The sequence below is a fragment of the Wolffia australiana genome, chromosome 20 (assembly GCF_029677425.1).
Source record: "Wolffia australiana isolate 7733 chromosome 20, ASM2967742v1".
NCBI classification, from domain to species: Eukaryota; Viridiplantae; Streptophyta; class Magnoliopsida; order Alismatales; family Araceae; genus Wolffia; species Wolffia australiana.
Window position 1 is genome coordinate 3,804,598 of NC_135854.1, and position 25,893 is coordinate 3,830,490.

At 39.6% G+C, this 25,893-nt stretch overlaps 1 protein-coding gene across 3 annotated transcripts; it reads left to right on the forward strand.

Moving 5' to 3' along the window:
* The first annotated feature begins 10,980 nt into the window (after nucleotides 1-10,980).
* On the forward strand, nucleotides 10,981-18,823 carry LOC144716143 (uncharacterized). 3 transcript variants are annotated; one of them, XM_078591202.1, is made up of 9 exons: nucleotides 10,981-11,164; nucleotides 11,964-12,137; nucleotides 12,214-12,316; nucleotides 12,413-12,573; nucleotides 12,776-13,631; nucleotides 13,705-13,868; nucleotides 14,503-14,537; nucleotides 14,621-14,828; nucleotides 18,521-18,823. In XM_078591202.1, exons 3-9 carry the CDS (start codon nucleotides 12,214-12,216, stop codon nucleotides 18,527-18,529), a joined length of 1,536 nt encoding a protein of 511 aa, XP_078447328.1. In that variant the 5' UTR covers nucleotides 10,981-11,164; nucleotides 11,964-12,137; the 3' UTR covers nucleotides 18,530-18,823. The 3 variants fall into 3 exon arrangements, with proteins under 3 accessions (XP_078447328.1, XP_078447327.1, XP_078447329.1); XM_078591201.1 differs by having other exon boundaries at nucleotides 11,973-12,137; XM_078591203.1 differs by lacking the exon at nucleotides 18,521-18,823 and having other exon boundaries at nucleotides 11,973-12,137; nucleotides 14,503-14,548; nucleotides 14,621-14,761.
* The last annotated feature ends 7,070 nt before the right edge of the window (nucleotides 18,824-25,893 follow it).

Here is a 25,893-nt window from a genome sequence, read left to right on the forward strand (position 1 = left end):
ACCGACCTGTAGGCCCACCATGAGCTGCTTGATATCTGCCATGCAACATCCGCGGACCCGTTGCGCATCGGCCAGGGAATCGCCGCCACACCACCCGGTGACACGCCACATGCCATGCGGGGAACTACGGTGAGCCATCGCAAATCTGTCGCACAATGCCCACGGACCCATCGTGCATTGCATGGAGAACTGCCGTGCGATGCCAGGGGACAACCGCACGACGGCCCAAGACCTGCTAGGGCCGCTGGAGGACTGTCACGTGCCACCCATGGACCCGTCGCGCACCGTCTAGGGAGTCACCGAGCGCAAACCGTAGGCCCCTGCCAACCGCCCGCAGATCTGCCACGTGATGCTCGTGGACCCGCCACGCCATACCTAGGGACTCGCTGGGAGCCGCCCTGGACCTGCCCACAGATTCCCCTTGCGAGCCGCCCACAGACGTGCTGCGAGCCGGCCTCGGACCGCCCACAAGTTGCTCAACGACACTTGCGGGTCTGCCAGCCAACATCAGACTCTCTGTAAGTCAGCCGTGGGACAGCCACGGTCGAATTGCGCCTAACAACAGACTGATTGCAGGTTCAGCCGAAGATGAACTGTAGTCAGTCGTAGATAAACTGCGGCCAGCCGTAGATGGACAGAGGTACAACCACCAACAAACCATGGGCCAGCTGCAGACGAGCCCCGGGCCAATCGAGATCGACCGCAAGCCAATCGCAGATGGATCACGAGCCAGCCACACGGAGCAAGAGTCGACCAGCCGCAAACCGATGCAGGGAGTGGTGCTCCCATCCCAGGCGAGCCGCCAACCGGCCTCCTACCAACTATGGCATGCAGACCACCAAGCGGCCACGAGCGAGCCACACCTCCACCGCGGGCAAGCTATGTTCCCATTATGGGTGAGCTGCAGACTCACTACAGGTCAACCGGGGATCGATCACAATCAGCCACAAGCTGACCATGATCCTGCTAGGCCTACCCAAGGCTCCGAGGACTGCCCAGACCTGCCAATACCTAATCATAGGCACCCGTTTGAGGACAAGCTGGTCTTTGAAGTGGGGAGTATTGATACGATCATCTACCCTTAATGGTATCTTAGGAGTTTTAGCCCATTAGGGGTACTTTAGTAATTTCATGTCAAGGGTAGATTGCTTCATTTTCTTATAAATACGTATAGCCCTCCCTTGAGGAGAGAAGTTAAGACTTAAGGTAAGATTGGCCTCTTGGCTCACTAAAAAACACATTCCTATCATATGGATACTCAAAATAGACATCAAACTATCAATAAAGAATTACACCGTCTAGTGCTACTTATGCAATAAGTACGGCTGATCCCGTGGCCACTAAAGAAAGATAAAGATTTCACTAAATTGATCCGTAGGAATCCCTGGATGGTACTATACATTGACATCTATCATGTTAATTCATATCCTGGTGTATTAGTGGTCCTCAATATCCACACTAACTTGGCTAGAGATTTAATGCATCTTCTTCCTTGGGTCAAACTCCTCACATCCCAAGCGTGGACAATCTCATCTTGACCACTCATTCACTTTCATGTACCTCTTACTATATATGAGCTAAGACCTATTTGAACCCCATGATTAAGGACTCGTAAGTCACAGCTAATATATATCTAATCATTGCACATCAATATTTACTAGAATGAAGGATTATGAGCTGATGGATTAGGGGTAGTCATTCAAGAGTCTATTGCAAATAAATAATTATGTGCATACAGAAATTGATGATGGTAAGATTCCATGAGATAGTTTATTAGAGACTATATATTATCTAGAATGTGAGGTGTATCATGGACTATCTATGCTGGAAAGTTAACCTATTGATTGAGTTAAATCAATCGTTGATTAATTAATCTGTATATAAATATAGATAATTAATAAGGTTAGCCAATACATATCATTGGGCCATTAACTTATGAACTAGACTAATACACTGACCTAGAGGGTCACATATAAGATTTATGGACATTGGCTAATATACTTTTTCAAAATATCTAAAATGAATATAAATAAGCAGAAGCACCCATTTTAGATGCCCATGCCAGCCAGACCTTGCCCCTCCCCCCCCATTAGTGGTGCTGCTGATTTCTCATTTTTTGGTGTCAGCCAAAAATATCTAGAAATTCCCTTTTTCTAATATCGGGATAAACTCCTCATCTTTTGTGATTGTCGGCTCCAAGGGTGCCATGCGGTGTACCTTTGAAAGAGAAGACAGAGAGAATACTACACATTGGTTTTGAGTATTCTCTATTTTGGATCTATGTAAGTCATGGCATAGGACTATAATGAGATAAGTCGTGGTCTGATGGGCCTTTGTATAAAATTAGTGGTTAGAAAAGGTAGAAATCTCAAAGTGATGTTCATGGAGCCTCTACAAACGATCGACATTTACAGTTGCAATATGATTATAGCTAACTTTTGTCCAATTAATTTTCATTCTTTATGGAAAAATCCCTATGTTTTTTGGTTGAGATGGTTGGTATATCAGCAGGCAAGTGCATTTATTTAGGTATCCTATATTTCCTTTATGAACCCCCATATTCTATAGGGGGCTAAAAAAAATCATTACATCAAAACCTCTGTGGGTGTCATTGTAAGGCATTATGTGTGGCATCCCTATTTTATTTTGCCTCTCTCTCTTTTTCTCTCTAGTGTTGTGATCCCTCATCATTTATTATATGGTGCCCTTCATTACCTCTCTCTCTCTCTGTGGTGTTGTCATTACTCCCTGTTATTCCTATATTAGACTAGCAATATCAGATTAGATGCTCTCAAGTCAACTTTTTTGATTTTTTGTGGGTCTTTCTCAACCTGGTGGGGCTGACTAAATTCATGGTGAGACCATGATTCAAGAAATGTGATGAATCCATTTTATAAGTTTGGATACTTGGGTTATGATTTTATCTATTTTTTAATTGAGAGATTTGATATAATGCTGAAGGATAGTGACCTCTAGAAGATTATTGTCTCACATTTATCTCCCATTATGTTCACTGTCCTATTGTGTCTCACATTGATAGTTTTTAACTTTTTATTACAATCTTCATTGCGTTCACTGTAAAACAATAAAGATACTAGGGATCAATGGTCATCAAAGATCATCAGCATAAGTTGAGTGAGATCAAAGGGACCCCTTCGTCCTCCCCTGGCATGTATAAAATATTTTTTGTTCTAAACATGTCTTCAATGGAATTTTGATAATTGATTTTTCATGAATGCAATTGAATGCCTATATTATTTTATGTTCAAAATATTCAACTATTTGTAAAAGTATAAATATGATATTATTTTTATATATTTCAGTTAATTTTATACCTTTAAATTATGAACATATCATGTTTCAACATTTTCATGAATATCAGTATCTACAAGATATGGACATTTTTAACTTACCCTTCTTCAATTCACAGAAGTCACGTAGTCTGAGGAAGACTTCCTTAGTATCATATGCGTAGGATTAAAGGAATTTAATGTGATAATTATGTATGAGTCGACACACCCCATGGAAAAAGGGTTAAATCTAATTCACTAGGATTGTTGAAAAAATAGGAGAAATTTCAATTTTTGGCTTCATAGGTGCAGTTGGAGGGTATTTGATAATCACCAAAAACATGCTAATTTTCATAGTAATTTCATGCACTTTATGTATATATTCTACTTGAAGTTATCATGAATACGTATTATTAGAGTTTTAAGAATGATTTATTTCACTTTTATGATGAATTACCAATTTTATTTATTTTATGATATTTTAACATTATTTTCTGACATTATTTTTATGAATAAATATTTTTACAAGTCAGAAAATATTTATTTAAATATGCTATGCATTTTATTATATTTTTAATATGATATCCTGATATTTATGGATTTTCTAGTATTTTATGGATTTTTTGAAGTTAAATTCATAAAGAAAATAATTTTATGATTTAGAAAATATAATGTGGAGTTTATTTATATATTTTTAGTGAATAAATTGACTTTTCTTCTCCAAGAATTTCTCGCCAGGCTTGCAATCCTCCATACAATTCTGAGGATGGCTCAAATTCCTCCAATTTGAAATAATGATATCTAATGATCCAAAAGGAGTTTCAAGCTCAAATTTTGAGAGTAGTTACACATTTCCCTCCTTTATCTATCAATCATCGTGGATATAGGAATAGAACCCCCTCATCATTATAAAAAAGTTGCCTTTGATTTTTTTCCTAATTATGATTAACAGAGTGTTTTGCTCATTCGAAATCTTTTTTTGGTCCATTCTTGTACTCCAAGAGTGAAGGATTGTTGGAGTGATGTTAAGATCAAGACACATGAAGAAAAAGCACCACTTAGCCCGTTGGGCACGTGATGTAAGTGTGATCTTCGTATTTTTCTAACTCACATCTTTTTCCTTTTTCCAAGGTTATCATCATTGGTATGCTAGGATTCCAATCTCACACACACCACCTTCAACTCTACCACTCGTTAGTGCATATCCGTCTCCATCACCGTCTCTGAAGCGATGATGAAATCATTATCATGCACCCTCCCTCTATTTCTCGTCGGCGTGTATCACCGCCATCTCTGTTGCAATCAGTATATCTCTTTCATTTGCCTTACTTCACTCATGTACATCTTCATCTAAATGGTAATTTTTTACTATAAAATTCTAAAACTTATTCTATAAATCTGAATAAATTAGGTTGAATAAGATTCATATTTTTCTGACCTTCCAATAAGTATTTAAAATTAATCTTCCCTTTAATAATGCTTTATTAAAATTTAATTTAATTCTTAAAATAAATATACAAATCCTAAAATAGAAATTAAAGATAAAATTTGCTTATTCAATACTTTCTCCTTGTGGGTTCCACCTTTACTTGCTCTATGCTGGTGAGGAAAGTATAAATATTTTTGTATAAACCAAAAGCCTTAAATGACATATTTAACCATAATTTCTGGTTAATCAACTGATGCCATTGGGGGGGAGCAGGTGTCTTTCATTGAGTTAGGGAATGTGTTATTATTATTCATTCAGATATATTTGAGCTCAAAGAACTTCATAGGAGGACCTCAGAGGTATATTTACTCACTCTATCCTTTGCTTATTTTATTAGAATGCAATGAGTTCTTATTGTCATCAAAGAAGTGATCATTGTTATGATCTTAGAGCACATAGAAATAATGATCCTTATCTCACATATCAACGATTTGGGCAATGTTGGTATAGTTATGAGCCTATCAACAGAAAATTTTCTTCCACACAATTTTATGAAAGTAATCTGAGGGGGAGCAAATCTTGACTCCATTCACTTATTACTAATTTCCCTCCTAGAGAGGAGCACACAATTTAAATCATATAATTACTCATTCAATGAGAAAGAAAAATTGAAATTCCGTGAGAAAATGGGCAAAGAAAGAACGAAAACTATTAATTAATATTTTCATATTTTTCCTTTCTCGCTTATCCCCATTTTGGAAAATTTCTCTATCTAATGCTGCCCAAATGGACAAAATTTTTTTTAGAGTGCATGTCATCTCCCTGGTTGAGGAAATAAAAAGTTGTTTTTCCAAATCTCAAAGTTTTCCTTGACCACAAAAAATATCTGGATATGGGTGGAAGTTATAAATCCTTGACCACTGAAAGCTCTTGGTCGATCTTCAATACCTGTAAAGTCACCAAAAATAATTTTTTATATCCTTATCATATTTTGCGTAGAAAAATCAAAAACTATTTCCGACCATTTTCAATCCATTTCCCTATCTAATTATCCATTCCCAATCACTTTTTCTAGGCTTCCTTTCCTTTTGTCCACACACAAATACTCTCTGTCTCTCTCTCTCTCTTATTGACCCAAAATTTTCTCCCCAGAACCTAAATTTATCTCCAGTTTCTCCCTCAAAGAAATATTTCTCCATTCAAATCATTCTGCCATATTCCACCACCATCCCTCTTCCTTCACGAAATTGATGTCAAATGTGTATAATCATTACCAGGTCACCCTATAAATTGCAGCTATCTGGATATTGTGCCCGCTTGTTGGTTTGCATCAACCCCACTTTCCACAACCACATAACTAGGTTGTGTGCCAACTATTGGGTGCATGTGATTTTGGTGTAACCGATGGCCTCTCCATTTACAACCATGCAATTGACCTCTTCCAACCATTACCAAGGTAATTTTAAATTATTTTTATTAAACTATCACATAAATTATCATACCTACTTTAAATGAATTTACAATGTATTTCATCTCAAATAATTCTGATATAACATATTCAAAATACTCCAAAAATCCCATAATCCCAGAAGATATATTTCTTACTTTAAATACTTTCCTAATATGTTTAGACCTAGAAAAGATAAAAATTAAATTTCGTTGTTGCTCTGGAAACACCTATTACTTTTTGGGTATCTCAACTAGAACAACTACTAAAATACACTTAAATTTGCACTTATAAGCTATCTTGTTCGTAATATCAAATAAACAGTGATAATTATAAATCAATACATCTTATTAAATTAATTCTTTTTATATACATACATGTTATACTATATTTAAAATTTAAAATGGATTCAACATAAATCAATCATTGAGTCCTAATTTATTTAATTTAGTTTATGAAGACTAACTACACTTCAGTATCTTGAAACAAGTGGATTATTCATACTATTTTTTGGATTTTTATTGAAATTGAAAAGAAAGACTTAGGTAAATAAATAATTAAAATATGGATATAAATTGGCAATATGGAAATGTTCAAGTCATTATATGAATCACAATAGGAGGACGAATATTCAAGGATGACAAAATGGCAAAAAAATCCTCTTTATATACCATGTAAATGAAGCATGATTTATGGAATTCAATCCATTAAATTAAATTTGGAAGCTGTTTTCTCATTAGAGGGTTAAAGAAAGCATGGATCACGACCTCCTCATTCCCTGGAACTGGATCCAAGGGCTTAAAGACATTAGGAGTCCTTTATTTAAAATTCTTTTTCCTAGTCTTTATTGTTGGATTATGAGCCATGAAGGGAGGGTTGGAAAAAAAATTCAAAGAAGTGTAAGCTGAAATCAATCTCAATTGATCTCTAAAAGATATCAAAATTTTGGTACTTTATGGGGATTTTTTTCCACCCTTGGCTGTCTACGTGGGGGAGTATTTTGAAGCCGTTCATGTGTCATGCCTCTAGAAGTATCCACACAATCAGGGGACTATTGGATATCCACTTATTATCCAAATTGATTTCAACTTCTTCTTCTTGGATCTTGAACTCTTCTTGAAGCCCTTGTTTATGTCCTCATCATCATCAAAACTCCCTTTTGGTTGAGGATGAAAGATAAAAGGAAGAAAGGGGGCTGCTTTCTCTCACAAGATTGGGTGCCTGAAATGGGTGCCCCTACTCTATTTATAATTTTATTTAAGATTTTCTCAAAAAATCCATCAGGAAAGTAAATCCACAAATTCCCTCTTAATCTTATGCGTGTGACCCTCTAGGCCCAAGTATTATTCTAGTTAATAACTGTAATGACCCAATAATAATGAATCAAAAACCTTAATAATTAACCCAATCAATAGTTAGGGATCTTTTTAACCCAATCACTACGCTAAGTTTCCAGCCCTTAAGGTGCAAAGCTACACTTCATGCTCTAAAATATAGAAAGTATCAAATGAACTCTCTCATGGAACCTTTACTTTATCCACGTCGATTGACATATTTTATAATTCTTCTTTTGCATGAGACTCTCGAAAAAATTAGGGTATGGTTAATCTTCAAAGCCTTATATTTCATTTAGTTAGTATTAATGCATAACGGGGATCACTAAAAGCCTTCTCCAATATCCTCACTACCCTGGCTAGGAATTTAACTGCATTATTTTCCATGAGATAATCTCCTCTTATACAAAGGGCAAACAATCTCTTCTTGACTACTCAATCATCTCTATATACTTTTTAGTATGTTTTACCTAAGACTTATATGAATCCCATGATTAGCGACTCATAAGTTGTAGTCAGAACAATCCAACAATGAGATGTCTTTGGTGTCTCATGTTAATGTATTACTTACACAACCGTTACATGAATCAAATTGATTGCCATTTAGGTATAATACTATTCAAGGATTCATATAGATCATTTCAATGAATCTTTCTCTAAAGAGCACCCATTGTTTGTCCTTAGTGTCTCCACGCCATACTTGTCTTATAAGTAGGATTAGATAGTGCAATTCTATCATGATAATTTGACGTCCATCTCGAGGAATATTCAGAATACCTGTCGAAATATTTGTGATTACTATATTATAATATCATCATAATTCACTTGGTCATTGCATGTATTTATGAACTTTATTATAAATATCACATGGGAATAATAATGAATAAATATTTCTTTCAAAGCACGGTGGTGTGATTATCCATCATTTATATCACATCTTTAGATTCTTTCTCAATATATTGTTGGTGACCTTAGCGAATCACTTTTGTTGGTTCCATTAAGTGTTTGAGATTGAGAGATCATTGATCCAAATATGTTGATCTAGAGAAGAAATAACATTGCACTGTGCCTTGACTTGTGCATACTTTTTCAAATTATCTAAATTTTTATCTCATATTTATTATAAGAACATTGACGAAGAAATCAAACCTACATACACTTCCAATGCATCAAACAATGCTAAACAAATCATAATGCAGAAAAAATTAGAACATTTTTATACATACTGTCAGATCAAATTCTGCCATTTGCCGAGCACCTCCTGTCCCACTACTGCATGCTTTGTGCATGCGTGCATAAAACTACCATCCTTAACACCCTAGGGAAGCTAATTTTTTTTATAATTTAGCTTTTGCCTTTAAATTTCCAAAAAAATCCTAAAAATGACATGAATCTAGTAGACTTTCATATATACAAAAGAATCATTTATTTTATGGACCCTGCTACACGGGCAACCGGTTGCCCCAAAGGAATCTTGGGCAACCGGGACACGTGAAAAAAAAGCCACGTGTCTTGCAAGGATTAGGCGTGGACGCCCGGGAACCCCCAAACACGCTCTCTCTGGAAGTTTTTGGGGGTTCCTGGGCAACCCGTAATCCCCTCTCTCTCTCTCTAACTTTACTCTCTCTCTCTCTCTCTGTCTCTCTCTCTCTCTCTCTTCCCGACGATCCTCCGGTGATACTCCGGCGAGGCGGTCGCCCAAGATTAAGAAGCAGCAGCACTTGGACGAGCTGGTGAAGGAGGCCGGCTCGCTCAAGGAGGAGAACCGGCGCGTTGCGGTGCGAGCGCCGATGGGTGCGCTTGCCGGCGATCCTCCAGCGATACTCCGGCAATTCTCCGGCTTCCGGAAAGCCCCGTTAGCGCATACAATCGCCGCCCCGACCATCAACGCCGAGACACGGCTACTAGGCTACCCATGTAATATTTTCGAGTTTCCCTTCAAGAATTCTCGAAGCTGTCAACTTCTATGAACTTCTATGAGCAACCGGGAAGGATTGCAAGGATTGGGCGTGGAACCCTGGGAACCCCCAAACAGAATAAAAAAAATCCAGAATTCCTCGTCCATCATCGAAACCCATTATCATCCAGCGCATAAACAATATCAAACAGACGTGGAAGGCGATAATACACAAGCGGGCAACCGCGGCAATAGACGAGAAGACGCGGCGACAGGCTGAGAAGCACAAGGCAGCTGCCACGGCTTAAGCAGAGGGTCGGGCACTTCTACGATGTCCATGGCTTCACCGCTGAGCTCCTGAACCGCGCGCAGAACCCGGTTCAGCTGGCGCAGCCTCAGAGCCAACTCCTCGAGCCGCCGGCACAGCCCAGCGTTCTCCCGCTCGAGTTTTTTTTCACGTGGTTGCCCGGGAACCCCCAAAAACTTCCAGAGAGAGCGTATTTGGGGGTTCCTGGGCTTCCACGCCCGATCCTTGAAAGACACGTGGCTTTTTTTCCACGTGTCCCGGTTGCCCAAGATTCCTTTGGGGCAACCGGTTGCCCGTGTAGCTGGGTCCTTATTTTATATGGTTAAATTAGTTCTATTTAGTCTAATGTGCCTATCTCCATGTAGGACTTAACCAGGTATATAAGCTTCTTCCTCACTCTCCTGGGGTTTCCTAGATAAGTCCATCATCAGTGACAATGACGTTGACTTTGAACTTACCAATTTCACCTTCTCCTTAATGCATTGCAGGTCCACATCAACCTTCATTCCACGGGAGAGTGGGTTCATCATCTCTTGGGAGAGTTTCTCACTCCATGCCAACGAACTCTTACAAACACTAAACCTTCACACATACAAAACCTCCTGGGCGACTTCCACAACACAGCTGGATCAGTCTACGAGAGAACGACACTTGGGTCAGTCGTAACCAGCACCGTGTTTTTGCCAATAAAAGAAACCTTCGCTTCCATGGAAATCTTCTTCCCAGGGGCATGCATAACCTTCACTTCCATCAACCTTCACACCCGCTCCACGACAACAAACTCTTACAAACCCTAAACCTTCACAAATACAAAACCTCCTGGGCGACTTCCACAACACAGCTGGATCAGTCTACGAGAGAACGACACTTGGGTCAGTCGTACTCGGCACCGTGTTTTTGCCAATAAAAGAAACCTTCGCTTCCATGGAAATCTTCTTCCCAGGGCCACACATAACCCTGCCCCCCGACACACATAACCTTCGCTTCCATCAACCGTCGCACTCGCTCCACACAAACAAACTCTTAACAAACACTAAACCTTCACACATACCTGAGGGGCTTCTACGACACAGCCAGATCGGTCCACGAGAACGACACTTGGGTCAGTCATACCCAGCACCGTGTTTTTGCTAATAAAGAAGACCTTCACTTCCATGGTAATCTTCATTCACACGGCACGAGTAATGGTAATTAGTGCCAGGCCCAATATTTTCTTAATGGGCCGGCCCATTTATATAGAAGAGCCAAGTCTTGGATTTCAAAAATAGCCAAAACTGAAGGATTCGGCTTTACTCATGGTGGTTAAGAACAGAAGAGGGAAAATCGCTGCGATTCCCTTGAGATTGTAGTCTGCAGGAAGGATCGATTTTCCCGTGGAAGGGAAGAGATCGACCTCTGTTGTCCTGTTTCGGGCGAGTGTAGTTCTTCCTTCTGGTTCGATCGCTGCGATTGCTTTTCAGGTGAGGTCTTATCGCCTGTTTTTGATGTTGAAATCGATGAAAAAGTGAGGATTTGACGTTTTTCTGGACTGTTCTCAGTCCAAATTTCGCGGTTGAGAACGCTTGGTTTTGATTGTTGATGGATGGGCCTGGCTTGGATTCCTGCTTCGGTTTTTGTCTTCTGTCTTTGGCGTTTTTCGGTAATCTCTCTTTTGTTCAGCCCTAAGCGCGATACTGTTATTCTAGATTCTCGCCATTTTTTTCTTCCCTTATTTTGACGCTTCTCGTGAGCTTGATGGTCCTCTTGGGTTGGAATTTCCGTTCCGAGATTTTCAGAGTGTGGTTTTGTTTAATTGAATGTTTTAGTTTTTGGTAAACTGTTTTCATCGGCAAGGTTTACGAACTGAAAAAAAAATCTCTGGGATCACTTTCATGTTTATGGCATGATGCGGGAATGAGCTCAGCTTTTTTATTCTAAGCGTGCATTAACATCTTCTCTTTAAAATGGTGCAGACTGACAATCTTTAATTCACACCATGTATGTTTGTCTCTTGTTGCTGTTTTTTTCAGTTCGTTGTCCAGTTTTTTGGATGTAATTTACTTTTCCATGATTTTGCTACCTAGTAGGGTGCAGAGTATCTGACGGCATCATGTGGTTACAGTTGATACTAAACTAGTTGAATGAAATACTTACAAGGAACATTGTCAAATTCAGTATCTTTACAGCACTATTCGGCCTCTCTGAAGCTGATTTCAAGTCATTTGATTTCCTGATTGATCAACTTTTTTCTATGTATATTATACTGATTGATTTTTTAAGTTTAATCAGTTGGGACGAGCTTGAAGAGCTGCCCGCCAATGGCGCAGAAAGATCTCGGTTGATCAGGCGAAGAACTTCAAGGACAGTGATTTGCCTTGTCATTGGAGTCCTTCTCCAGGACAAAGCCCAGTTGACTGTGCGTCCCATCATTATTACAATATCGGTGGTTTTGTGGTCAGTTTCTGTTGAAACATATAGATTCACTACATCTCGTGAAATACATCAAGATTAATGAATTGTTGCTCCACAGATGACGAATTTGGATTCCTCAACGAAGGTTGATTCTCCTTTGCAAATTTTTCCGAAAGCAAGGCCTAAATATCGGACCAAAACTGCCAGGGAATCTTTTATAGGTTTGAACAGGGATTGTTCTTGTGATGACTTTGTATTTTAGGTTAGAGTTTACAAAAGCTTATGTCTTAAAAAAAAATATTTGTATCATTTTGAAGGTTTTGGAAGGGAGTACGTTGCAAGGAAAGATTCGTCCATCGCTGGTGTCTACAAAAGAATTGCGTGTCTGAAGGAAAATAGGACCAAGCGGAAGAAAGATTGGCGGGCAAGAAAAAACTCGTGTGCTCAGCGTCAAGTAAACGCGCAGTCATCAGACAAGGTTCATTTTTTCTATCATTTAAACCATAAATATGGCTAAATATCCATGTTTTTGCGAATCAAACTTGTCCTCATATATGAAACCATCTGCGTTCTCTTTCCTTTTTAGTTATGACATAAATTATTTTTGAGTTTTTAATGGAGTTGATGAAATGTTTTTGTATCCTCTGTTCTGTAAATAACATGGCTGTGTTTTCTCACAGCTTCCATGTCCAAATGAGAATGAAAGCATTCTGAACTGTCCCGAAACATGTAACTTCGAAAATGGTAGGAAGGAACTAGAGACAAAAAGCAGTAGTGACAGTTTGAGCCTAAGATCTTCGAGTGATGGCTTGTGCACTCCGTCTGATCCTTTTCCTATTGAGAACAGTGGGCAGTGCTCTGCAGGAAGAATTTCATCTGATGCCGTGACCTGTGTTGAAACTCCTTCATTTCAATTCTTTGCGGCCTCTGAAGACGGCGTCAATCTTTTTGTTGATCTTGGTTCTAAACCATTTGATTGGATTAGAAGTTTGAAGGATGAAATTCGCACATCTAAGACAGTTACCCCCGAGATCAGAGGCCTGGGTAATGCAAAAAAGTCGTTGAAAAAACATCCAGCTAAAATTGTTTCGACAAATCTGCATGGAAACGGGTCCAATGGAAGTAATGGAAGTGGGGATGATGATACCCCCAAATCGTCAGTTTTGACTTCCAATAAGTCACCTGCTGAGTCACCTTTTGACGTGGTTTTAACTTCTTGTGAGGCTGCTCCAAACTCTCTGGAACACGGTACTCAATCATGCCAAAGGAACGTGGACACTTTGGATACCAGATCATTTGCTAATTCTGTCCATAGGTTCTCATGCAATTCGCATATTGATTTGAATGAAGAGAGAAACAAGAATTATGATGCCCATGGTCATCCGGTTCTGGAGGCCATAAGTTCTTGCCTGCAAGATAAGGTCAAAGGTTCTCTGCATCAGCTGTCGGCGAGTACTTCTGACAAGAGTCCTTTTTCTTTGGCTGATCAAGGATGCCGTGTCACTGGATTTGACGAGCACAATCAAGTAAATTATGGTGAAGTTAATCGTTCATAATTTCCTCATTGTTCCAAGGTAATGAAGCCACTGAATGCCACATCGTATTGCAGGTAAACCAGCTACTTATCAGCCTCTATTGCAACAGGAGTTAGGATGTTCAACCAACACAGAACTTCAAGGTACAGGATTGATGAATCATCAGCTTGAGCAGCGGACTTCAAATTATGTAAATGATTTTTCTGAAATGTCTTCATCAATGGGCAACAATGAGCTGGTACAAATTTATTTCTTTTGCAATCTTTTAGAGAAGACCTTTTTACTTTATCTGTACAGATATGAATGTATTATTTTAGATCTGTTTTTACTTCTCAAGTATGGATCATACACCTGGGACATAATATTATTTGTGAAACTTATGGTCTAGCATCTGGGATTAGAATACCTCATGGGCACAGGTGACCCCTCAGGGCCGCCAACCTTGATGTTGGTTGAATTCAAAGATAATGCGAACAAATTAATCATGTTCCAGTGATGGTGATTTAATACATCTTGTTACACACGGTAGTTTCATATTGTCATGGTTCTGAGCTACCCTCATAAAAAGGAGGTAGAAAGGAATTCCTCATATCATCTCAAATTGGTTGAAGTAGGTTATTAAGAGAACACCTTATATACTCTGATTTGCTAGCGATTCACCTCTAGTTTTCGTTTAATTTGAAAACTTGGTGCTAGCCTGTTTTGTCTTTTTGGCGTCCTTGATGACCTGAATCCTGTGATACATACATTTTCTTTTTTTTTCACCCTTTGGGATTTATGCAAATGATTATAATCAAACACATTTTACTTTGTGTTTCATATTCGTCTTTCATCCTTGTATCAAAGCTTAAAATCCTTCTTAATTCGTCCAGGAAACAAGGAAAAAGTCAAACAAAGAGCGATCTGGGTAAATAACCTGTATGCTCCTGTCAGTTTGGATTATGTTAATATTTTTCCGTGTGAATTTCAGTAAGGCGTTTTGTTTTTCAGATGTTTGCAGCCACCTAAGCTTCTGTTGAAGACTAGAAAAAAAGATCATGGCTCAGTATTTCGTGAGAAGAATCGGCACAGAAGGCTTTGTAAAAATCCCAAGATTGATGGTCCCGCAGTTGTGAGTAATAGAAACTCCGCAAAGAATTTGAAGGATTCTATTTCTAGTTTGGTCTTTCGCAGAAGATCCCATCGCCTTATGTCCAAGGTAAAGCCTTACTGTGCCAAAACTGTTTTCATTGTGATTGAAATGTTTAATCTTTCCATTTACGATGCCTTTTTTTTTCTTTGAGCTAACATAATATACGTCATAAAGTCCAAATAGGCATCATCCGTTTCGGAGATAGGGGTCTATTGGAATTTGTACATGGGATTCCCACTTCTGTACAAGGATCAGGAAACCCCTTTATGTAAGGGAGCTAGGTTTTACATTACCTGGATGGTGGGGTAACTGCCCTCGCCCTGTTCTCTCATCTCTCTCTCTCTCGTTCTTTGTTCTCTCTCATTTTAAATGGTATCACAGGTTACCCCTAGCTACTGCTTTCAATGCTGGGCTTCTGCCAAGATATAGCGGGTAACAGGTTACCCCTGCCTCCCTGGAGAGTTGTGTGCACCCCTCTGCCTGCAGGCCACATTCTTGATGAATTACTTTTGATGTCCCTCCAAGTTTTGGCCAACCTCCTCACTCTGTGACCTGCCCTAGCGCTGCAGATTGCACATCTTCCTAGGGCACCCACCAGGTGCTTGATGGATTGCCGAAAGCCGTAGCACTGCTTTTGCTCCCTGTGGTTCACAATTTTTGGTGCAACTATTTTTGAATTTCCAGAGGTGACAGGGGCAACTCTTCAGCAGTTTTAACCTTTCAATGAATTTCCAGCCTTCACTTTCTTGCCTTCCAAGGTGTAGGTGGCAACTGTTTCGCCTTTCAGACTAAATCAGCTGGTATTTTCGTCTTCCTCGCGGCCAGGAAACCGCTTATCTTCAGCCATTGTACCGTCTAAAGGTTATGGCTGTTGCAATATTTGCCTTCCAAGGCGACAACCATATTTCTACTTCCTTCAGTGCTGTTTGAAGCTCTCAAGGCAGCAGCTCATCGGCCTGTGTCATCTATTCCATTTGAGGCAAAGTCACTATACATGCATCTCCAACATCAAGAAAACCATGACGTCATTGGCTCAGTGCCTCATCAGATCCACATACCAAATCATCTCCAGGCGACTGTTCTATGTTGCCACTTCAGCAGTGCCAAATCAGCGGCACCTCTCATGACACTGCCCCTTTGGTACCTTGTCAGCGGAATTGCTTCATTGGCGCCACACTAACCGGGCTAGTACTGCAGCTAGTTGCATACCTTCTGCAGCCCAGATGCCATCCTACTGTGGTGTAGCCATAATTGCCCTGCGGACCATCCGTGTTTTTCCAGCGGCGTAGCATCCACGCGATGCTGTCTATCCCCATTGTGACCTTGCGGTGCACTCTCAGTGCTCCCATGGTGCCGTCATGCACTTTTGCGATGCTCTCTGGCCCTTTCAGAGCTTCATCGATGTTCCTGCAGCATTCTTCATGTGCCTTTGTGACGCTCAAGCAGTGTTCCCATGGCACATTCAGGTACCCCTGTGGGTTCCTTCCAGTTGACCGTTCTTCTCTGGTGATGCCTTCCAGAGATTGGCATCTTCATCTTCTGCCGATCTGCTTGCAGATCATTACTTCATCGACAACTCTCCATCGGCTACCGGAGTCTATCCTTTCTTTTATTATTTCTTATCTCTGTTTTACCTCTGCGCTTTGAGTGGGCTATCCATTCTTCAGCTTGCAGGTATGTGTTGGAGGTAGGGTTTATGTATAATTTGTACCGAGGGTTCCCTCTCCTGTTTAAGGATAAGGAAAACCACTTATGTTGGTGATTTAGGTTTTATTTACATTTTTACCCCTTTCCTGACTCCCTGGGTGGCAGTGTCCCTCCCACTGCCCTTTTCTCGTGTCTCTCCTTCACTTGAGCAGGCTTCTATATTCTGATTAAGAAATTGGGGTTCTTATTCGGTAACCAGGAGAGAGTTGAGAAACCCAGTGATCAGATCGTCACTAGGGCAAGCTGGAAGGAGAACTTGGTGGAATGTGTGTGTTGACAAGGGGAGTCGCAGAATGGGCTTTGCAGTAGAGGGATAGACTTCCCTTATAGAGAGATAGAGCAACATCAAAGACTTATATATATTTCTTCTTGGCTGCCTTCCAACTATTTTAAAGGAAAAACACTCAAACATAAAATGATAAGATGCCCATTAAGGATAAAATGACGAATATACCCAACGATACAATGGTCATGTCACCGTCTTGCATTTAATAGTTGGGTCTGGTTGGCCAACCTGATCCTTGGATCAAGAGGGAGAGTCTGGGACCAGGTATGTGTCGGGTCGGTTTACCCAACCTGTATGGCTCCAAAAACCCATTTATTCATTTGGTTCAGCTGGGTTGGGTTAGATTACTTTTCAGTTAGCCCACTTAGAATTGATAGGCTATACTATTATAAATCATCATATAATTATAATCTGTATGATGATACCACTTGATCGAACCAGCAGGCAGGGCATTGGTGGGATCTACCAGGATTGGGTTGGCTGAGGGTCGGGTGGACCTGACTTGACCTCCCAACCCAGACACTCTATCTGCGCAGAAACCTTCTACCATTTGATTAATATTTTTTTTGTTTCAAGTTAAGGAAATTTTAAGGTATGTATGAAAAACCAACGAACATCTCTATCTTCTGTTGTGATCCCCAAACATTCAATGAGTAATCACTATATGAAAAGAGATTAGTTAGCAGTTTAGATCAGTCACGAGGCGTCGAATTGTAAAATCTTGCGAGAGAGATAGAGAGTGCGCAAAAATCTTGGAGCTAGACCTTGTCAACCTTACTCTTCTGGTATGGAAGATTCTTCCACTACCAGCCAAATGCCTTCTTGACTCCGACTTTCTCAATTGATGAACGTAATTCTTACTTTGTTCGGCTGCCTTATTTATAGCAACGCCTTGCACGCTGCTTTATTATTTGAACTGTAATGTGCTCCTTTATTGTGCACGTGCTTCGCACATAGTCTTTCTTTTCTTCATTTGCCGATGGCATGGTCTTTCTTCATTTGCCGATTGCATAGTCTTTCTTTATTGCATAGTCTTTCTTTTCCCTCAGCTCGGCCTTCCCATTTCACCTCTCTACCCCGGGAATCTCCTACATCGCCTCGTCCTCTTCCCCTTCCGATCCAAACCTAGCACAAGGTTCATATCAAAGTTAGAGTCAAGAATCGAGTCAGTAGTAGAACTCTCGTCTTTTCTGGGCCAAGAACTCCCTCAAAATGGTGTTTGCTGCCACCTGGCGGCAGCCTGCTTCCCTGTGCTTTTCTGGTTCCAACCTTCTTCACTGCCCACGCACTCCGATTGGAGTAAGTGATGCTTGCTTCAATACATTTTTCAGTTATCCCTCGATTTGTCCCCTTGTCATCGCCGTTGCTAAGGCCTAGTCTCGTCAATGTCTAACAGAAGAGATGACAGGTCCCAATCCCCACCAAAAGTGCGCATCATTTGGATCTTATTTTCTCAATATCTTGTTACTAATATATTTAATATCCTCAATTTTTATGCTTTGTGGGAGAAAAATTGTTCACAACAACAAAAAAAAATTGTACATTTTGCGATAAGGAAAATATTTGGCTCACACATAACACACCATGTTCTCCCAAATATTTTCCCAAACATGGTGTGTTATGTATGAGCCAAATATTTTCCTTACCGCAAAATGTACAATTTTGTTTTGTTGTTGTGGACAATTTTGTCCCAAATTTCTTATCATATGTTGAGTTTTTTTAACCCTCTTTTAACCAATCTTTTCTCACCATATTTTTTGTGCAGGAGCCATGAAATTGGAGTTGATTAGCATGCCGTTGAGCATCTAACTATCTGGAATTAAACATTCCTCATTAGAGCTAGTCGAATGGTAAGGCATGCGTATTGTTTTATCGAATGCAGATGGTTTTAAACTTGCTACTAATTATTGTTGGAAAGACCATTATAATAGTAGACATGCCACAAATAAGTGACTGTAGAAGTTGCACCTTCTAGTCTTCTTACCCTCTTTAAACAATTTGTGAGGACTGTGAGTTATATCTTTGAGATTTATGAATGGTAAAAAAATTTACATTTATTTTGAAAGTATGCCCAGACATTGTGCGCAGTATTTGGAAGCATATCGAGGATAAACTGATCTCATTTATTTTAATTGTCTGATGTTTTGATCTTAACATAAGCAGACTGTTAAAATGATCTCCTTCTTCCTTCGTGCTCGTCAAGCTTAAATTAACCCACAAGCTTACTTCCATTCAGTCCGAGTTGGTTTAAATACCAGGCAATACAAATACTGAAAATGTGGCCCATTTACAACAGCTAAGAAAGGAAATAGCATAAAACACATTTTAATGTTAACCTAAGCAGACAATAGTCTTTTAATAAAGTTGGATTATCATGAGACATTATTAATTACCAAGGGCTGTTTGCATTGACTATTTTTAAATAAAGCTTATTCTTAGCAAAAAGAAACAATCGTATTGTCAATAACTATGATCTGTGTAAAATTCAATTTTTCCTCTAGTAATAAATACTAGAGCTTTGAAAGGTAAAATTTGAATTATTCCACCTTATGACAGTTCTTTACTAAATTGGAAAAAGGACCAATTTGAATGTTAGCAAGAAATTTAAAAGAAACAAAACCTATCGATTGAGAACAAGTGTAATGAGTTTAATATGTTCTCTGTTTAGAGCCAGTATATCGGGTACACTTAGAATGTTTTTTGGCCAGGTCTTGAACTGGTTATCTTCATATTGTAAAGCCTCAGATAGTTCTGAAGATTCATTTGCCCTCATGTACATGAGACTAATAAGCCATACTGATGTGAATAGAATGTGGGCCACAAACATAAATAGAGTTACCGGAATATTTTTCTTAGTCTGAAAATCCACCTTCTAATAAGAGTTCAATCCTCACTTAGGCACTTAATCATTCAGTTTCATGATTAATGAATACTCAGCACATGAACCAAAATATCTTCCTAGAGCAAGTGTGCTTTTTCAATAGTTTGGGGTGGTTAAGTATGGTTCAGGGATTAACTTTTAAATACATTCATGTGAATTGTAATCTGGTGTAAACAATGAAGATATATCTAGATTTTCAATGAGGGTATATCTAGATTTCTTAAAAAAATGAAGATATATCTAGAAATATTTGAAGTTGGATGTACACAAACATTTCAGCATAAAACATTTCAGCATAAGTTGGATATATCTAGAAACATTTCTCCCTGCCTGCTACTCTGCAGCAAAGTGGTTAGCTTTACCCATGAAACATTCATCCACTTATCTGAAGTACATTTCAGCATCTAAAGACACTTTTATTTTACCGAGGAGATGCACATTAGGACAAGAACTGATAAGTCATTTCTGGCATGCATCAGGAATTTTTTGGGATGGGTCATTTGCCATTATGGAATGAGAACAGGTAGTGACTGCCATTACATCCTCTAGCTGAATTTCAAAGAGTTCTCGTTGAGCATGTTGGCACCATGTGAGAGATTGATACCCAGTGGGTCTTGGGGAGACATACTTCTCTAGAAATAGCATTGGTGAGTTCTTGCTTGATGGAGCCTTGGTTTGAGCTGTGCTGCAATCTGATGGTGGGCCAAGAAGATGTCCTCTTACTAGCATTTGGTTTGGTCTTGTCCCAAAAGGGCTGAGTATGGCACAATAGGAGCCCCCACAAAGGTTGCTGGACAATAACTCTTTATTATTCAGATTAGGCACTATGGCCCCATGATGTGGAACGACGGGTCGGGATCAAACGACCGTTCCAACGTCAATCAGGCGGGGAAATGTGGTTGAAATGCAAATGCGAAGGTGACGATAAAATTCACTAAGAAGTACAGACTATTGTGGACAGACACCAATGACCACTAAGTCACGGTAAGAGACATGTGGGAATGCCACTAGGCTCCCAATGACCCAGATGTCGATTTGAAGGCTGATGATGGAGCACGGCTACTGCCACTAGTACTGGTACGTACCCCTTCGTTGATTCAAACCAGGGATGTACTGTCAGAGATTTTACTTCTCAAGAGAATTAATCCTAACCATCTCTACCCTAACCCCAACGACAACAACGAGTTCGTCATGTGACTCGTGTGCATTGGTGGCGCTTTGGCTGCTGGGCTCAGCGAGCAGGCAACGAGGGGAGCAATGAAGGCAGAGGCTCGTACAACAGCGTGGCCAGCAATGCAGGTAGGGCAATGATGATGGCATGACGATAACGCAGGCAGCGGCGCGAGCAACAACATGGTTGGCAAAGTGGGTTACAGAGCACACACCAGCACTAGCCGCACGCAACAGTGGAAAGGACGACATACAGACAAGGGTGTGGTCAGCAGTGCAGGAGGTGGCTTAATCAGCGCGCGACGATGCAAGGGCAGCACGGGTCAAGCGTATGACGATCAGGCGGAGGGGTGGGGTGGCGCAAGCGATGGAAGAGCTGGCGGCAGTGATTCGAAGTTACTTGTCCTCTGTGATGGTGGCGTCGGTGGAGGGCCGCTGGTGGTTCGAATAGAGGTTGTGACCTAGAGGCAAGTGTATACATCGTCGGCGGTCCGTCTTGTTGCACAGTGGCTGCGCATCCCAGCATCGGTGACAGAGGGCCTTTACAGGGCGGCACAATGGCTCTGGTGCAACAACAGGCACAAACGGTGAAGGTGGTGCGAACGGTGGCAGGAAATCGACAGCAGCGGGCAGCGACAGGCACAAACGGTGGTGGGGCGACGACACTATGGTGGTGCAAGAGCAGGGCAGGGTGGCACGTGGTGACAGCGTGGGTGACGCACCATTAGGCGGAGCAAGCAGGGGCCTCCAGCGGCGCTTCTGGTGTTCGGGACACCAATGATGGCAGATCCCCGATGTCCCGAGTGGTCCTCGAGCGGAGGCATAGAAGATGGCACTCAGCGGCAGTGGCAGCATTTGGGTTTTCATAAGGAGAGGGCAAAATGAGGGAGGGCAAACTCTTAAATAATACTTAATAAAAAATAAATATTCTTCCTATTTTATTTATTTTTGAAATATCATAATAAGGTGACCATTAGTCCTGAAACATATATTCTTAACATTCATATTCCAAGGATACTCAAGGACATTGAAATATCTACGTAGAGTAGCACTGTCTAATGTACTTCATATGATGAATATGGTTGATCTCTTCCCCATTAGTATGGAGTTATTAAGGACATATAATCGGCGCTATTTAGGGAAAAAGTTCACTCAATTGATATGTATGAAGCTTCAACAGTATTATTCCTAACTCCACTCAAGTTAGTTCAAGAGGTTTACATTTGTCCATTTCTTCTCATTTCAGAACACTGTACATGGATGGTAGGCTAGTTCTATTACCAAAAAATAATGACCATGCTCCAAGTCTATAGATAATGGCTAGATGCAATCAAATAGTGTCACTTTCATAGACGGGCTTAATGTTTCTTTGAAATAAAAACCTTGGCCTTCATTCAACACCCTGTTTTTGATTTATAGTTTGCATAACCATTTACAGCCTATAATATTATAATTGGTATCTATATATACCAAAGTTGAAGCATTGTGATGATGCACTACTTGTAACTCATTTTGCCTTGAATAGAAGAACTGGTAGTTTTTGGTGGCACTGGAAATAATATGAGGATAAGAAACATTAATTCACAATGAAAGGAGATGTTTGTAGATAGGTTAGATGTCTCCAACTTGGATTTGAGAGATTTGATAAGTTTATGTTTGAGGAAGAGTTAACTCTAGACCGTAATGCAAACAGTATTTAAAATTGGATCTTTGCCACGATTATAATGGGGTGACTCATGGTTATTGTATTTTAAATTGGTTTAGAGGGATTTTATTCATCTGATTTAAATTCAGATATATTTCTGGTTTCATCTAACTTAGAAGCATGATTTCTGATCACTCTTTGCTCAAATGTGGACAGTAGAACCTAAAGATTCATCTCAGAATTTTTGTCAATTTAACATGGTGCAAAAGTGAAAAAATATCTCAACTAAGAGTCTATGATTCTCTCTGCTGTATCATTCTGTTATGGGTTGTGTGCACATGAGACATTGTGCATTATTCCTTGATTTTTTAATCGGCCATGAAATGACTCAAATCCACCACCTTCCTTGCTTCTGATCAAACTGAAAATATTTTATCTGAGAGTTGAGTCTATTTTCAATTCGATACATTGTTTTCAAGATTATAACATAGGAGACATGAGAGACTGATCTGATAGTTATACACTAATGCAGATAAGCTTGCTGGTGTGGAATACCTTAAATATAACCCTATCACAAAAGAGGGGAGGGAAAATCATGTATCAGAAATTTAGCAGCAGATCAGGCAGGAGTTTCTATCAGATCAGAGCACTGAGAGAAGCCAGGTTTCGGTGATCCTTGGTTCATCTGTCGACTCTTGTCAACTTATGGTTATGTGTGATATATGGAAATAAATATTTAATGCAAGTCTTTATACCTAATCCACTTTACTTAATCAAGAAAGATCATTCCAGAGTTCTTGCTGTTTTTGTGAATCATAGCCAAATAATTCAACCTTAGAGACTACGGAAGAGACTGTAAATTTTGAAAAATCTGCCGCTGTAGGTCATCCCGAAACCATGTAGATTCTGTGTAGTATTCTTTAAAACTTAAGGTAAATGAAATTTAAGCTCAATGGTAAATTACCTTAAAAAATATACTAAAGAAGTTCTGAGACATGCAAATATTCAAGTAATTAACTTTACCTATTGATGAGTATGAGTCATATCCGCAAGGAATCAGGGTTATAGATTTTAATGGTTTGAAATGAAAATTCAAGAAAGATGAAATGTGATATGTATGTTGTTGGAGAATATTGAAAGGATGGCTGAAATCCAAAACCTCTTGCTAGACAAGCTGAACATTCAAAATGGTTCTAAAGGTCTTGCACCAATATTGCATAGCGTTACCTCTCCATGTGATCACTTTTCTAGCTTTGATAATCTAGAATTTGACTGCACCATGAGAGAAATCAAAGGTCAAAGCACAAACATACAGGGCCCACTGACTTCTGGGCCAAGTCATTGTGGTAGATTTAGATGAATCTGATCCTACTAATCACTCTTAACCATATACAGTAGACAACATAAACATCAGCATCATTTATATAGGAGCATGAGATGATCAACATACTCATGAGGACCATCACAAGTTTTCATCCCATTTCCAACATCATTAGTTGACTCCATCTTGGGTCGTGGTGCTCAACTAAGTTATGACTAGATTTGGAAAATTCTAATATAAAAGATGATCCAAAGAAAGCTGCCATGTGCAGTTTGTAGATATTTTCTAATAAAAAATTTGAAGAATTTGGGTGATTTGTCAAGATAGAGGGGTCATGATGTTATTCATCTTCACATTGGTAAATATGCCATAAAGAATGCACAATTATTTCTATGCTTTCAAGTAGAAACTGTATAAGATCCTATCAAGGATTTCCCAAAGCATATATACCTGATTTTAGAGATGGAAGAAGAAACACCTATCAAAATCTCTTTTGAGAATGATGATAGTACCAAAGATCCAGAAGTTCAAGAGGAGAGGCCAAATAGATCAGAACCAGACACCAACCTCTACAAACTAGTGGTGCCTTACCCTCAAGTTTTGAGCCAAGATAAGGCCATACTGAGTGAAAATGACGATCCTTAGTATAGGCCTTTAAACATGTCACAGTTATGATCCCTATGGTGGAAGCCACAAAAATTATCCCATAATATGTTAAATTACTCAAGTGTATGTAGACAGGTCAGAAGAAAGCCAAAAAGAATCCAATTGATCAAGGAAGCTAGCTCAATCATGTCAAAAACACACTTTCAAGGAATAAGCAAGACCTACATGCACGTATGTTTAAAATGAGACTGGAAGAATGATTTTCAATAGATCCTAATGTATTATATGAAAACACATCATGGTGGAGTTGCATCCATTTTCACACAGTGATGATTGGGCAACGGATCTTTAGGGTGGTCCTATGGCATCGTGGAAGATGTGATCTTATGAATGGAGCATTATTAGTTTGAAGTCCACTTTCTCTTGGTTATTCTGAAGATAACACAAGAGCATACTACTGGTCTGATTTTAGAAATACCATTTTTAGCTACTAGAAAAGCCATCATAGACTGGGCAAATGGAAAGTCAACCTAAAGGTAGGTGAACACATGGTGAAGGTAAACATACATAAGTTTATGAAATATCCTTTAACCAATTGTGAGGATCCACGCACCATAGATATATATAAGGGTAACACCGTAGAGGAATGCATTGAAGAAATAATGGCATCCAATGACGAAGACTGCATGGATATACTCCAAGTTGATTCATTCCTATTAGTTAAATCAACACTGGATCTAAAACTATTCCTCTCATTGATAATTAACTATTATTGGATTGTCAGCGAGAAAAGCCTGTCACTAAATCTTTGCACTAGGATGAAGACCAATAATAAAGATTGCGTAATGTGTTATGAGAAAATGAAAAAGCAACTGGTTGGACCCAAACATATCTCAAATGGTTATTCCCCTTCCGTTTGCACAGATAAAATCTCCTTGGAAGAGGATTGAAGACATGTTGGGAGACCTAGAGGAGGCCAAATCCAAATGTATGAATTACAGTCAGTGAAACACCAACAATATATATCACATCTATGACAGCCCTCGGTTAGCCTCATGTTCATAGTTCCCAAGGTGGTAGTTACAGTAACCTTGAATGTCAAAGTTGAAGAGATCCATATGCATGTTTTGAAAAAAGATCTAGTATGGAATCATTATTGGAGTTTGAACACCGCAACCCCAACATATGACTTCCCATTGACATTCATTAATCAGATCATAGATAGACTATAATTTAAAGGTTATTTTTTCTTCTTGGATGGGTACTCTGGTTCCAACCAGATTTCTATTCATAGATTCAAACAAGAGAAGATGTCATTTCATTTTCTTTGACAAATTTTCCTTCCATCCAATGTGATTTAACCTGTGTAATGGTCAGGTTACCTTTCAGCGTTCTATAATGGCCATATTGTCTTACTTCCTGGATGATATGCTCAAGATCTTAATGGAATATTTCTATATTTGGTGTATATGTCACGATTATCAATCTCATCTTGCAAAAAACCTTGAGGTTTGT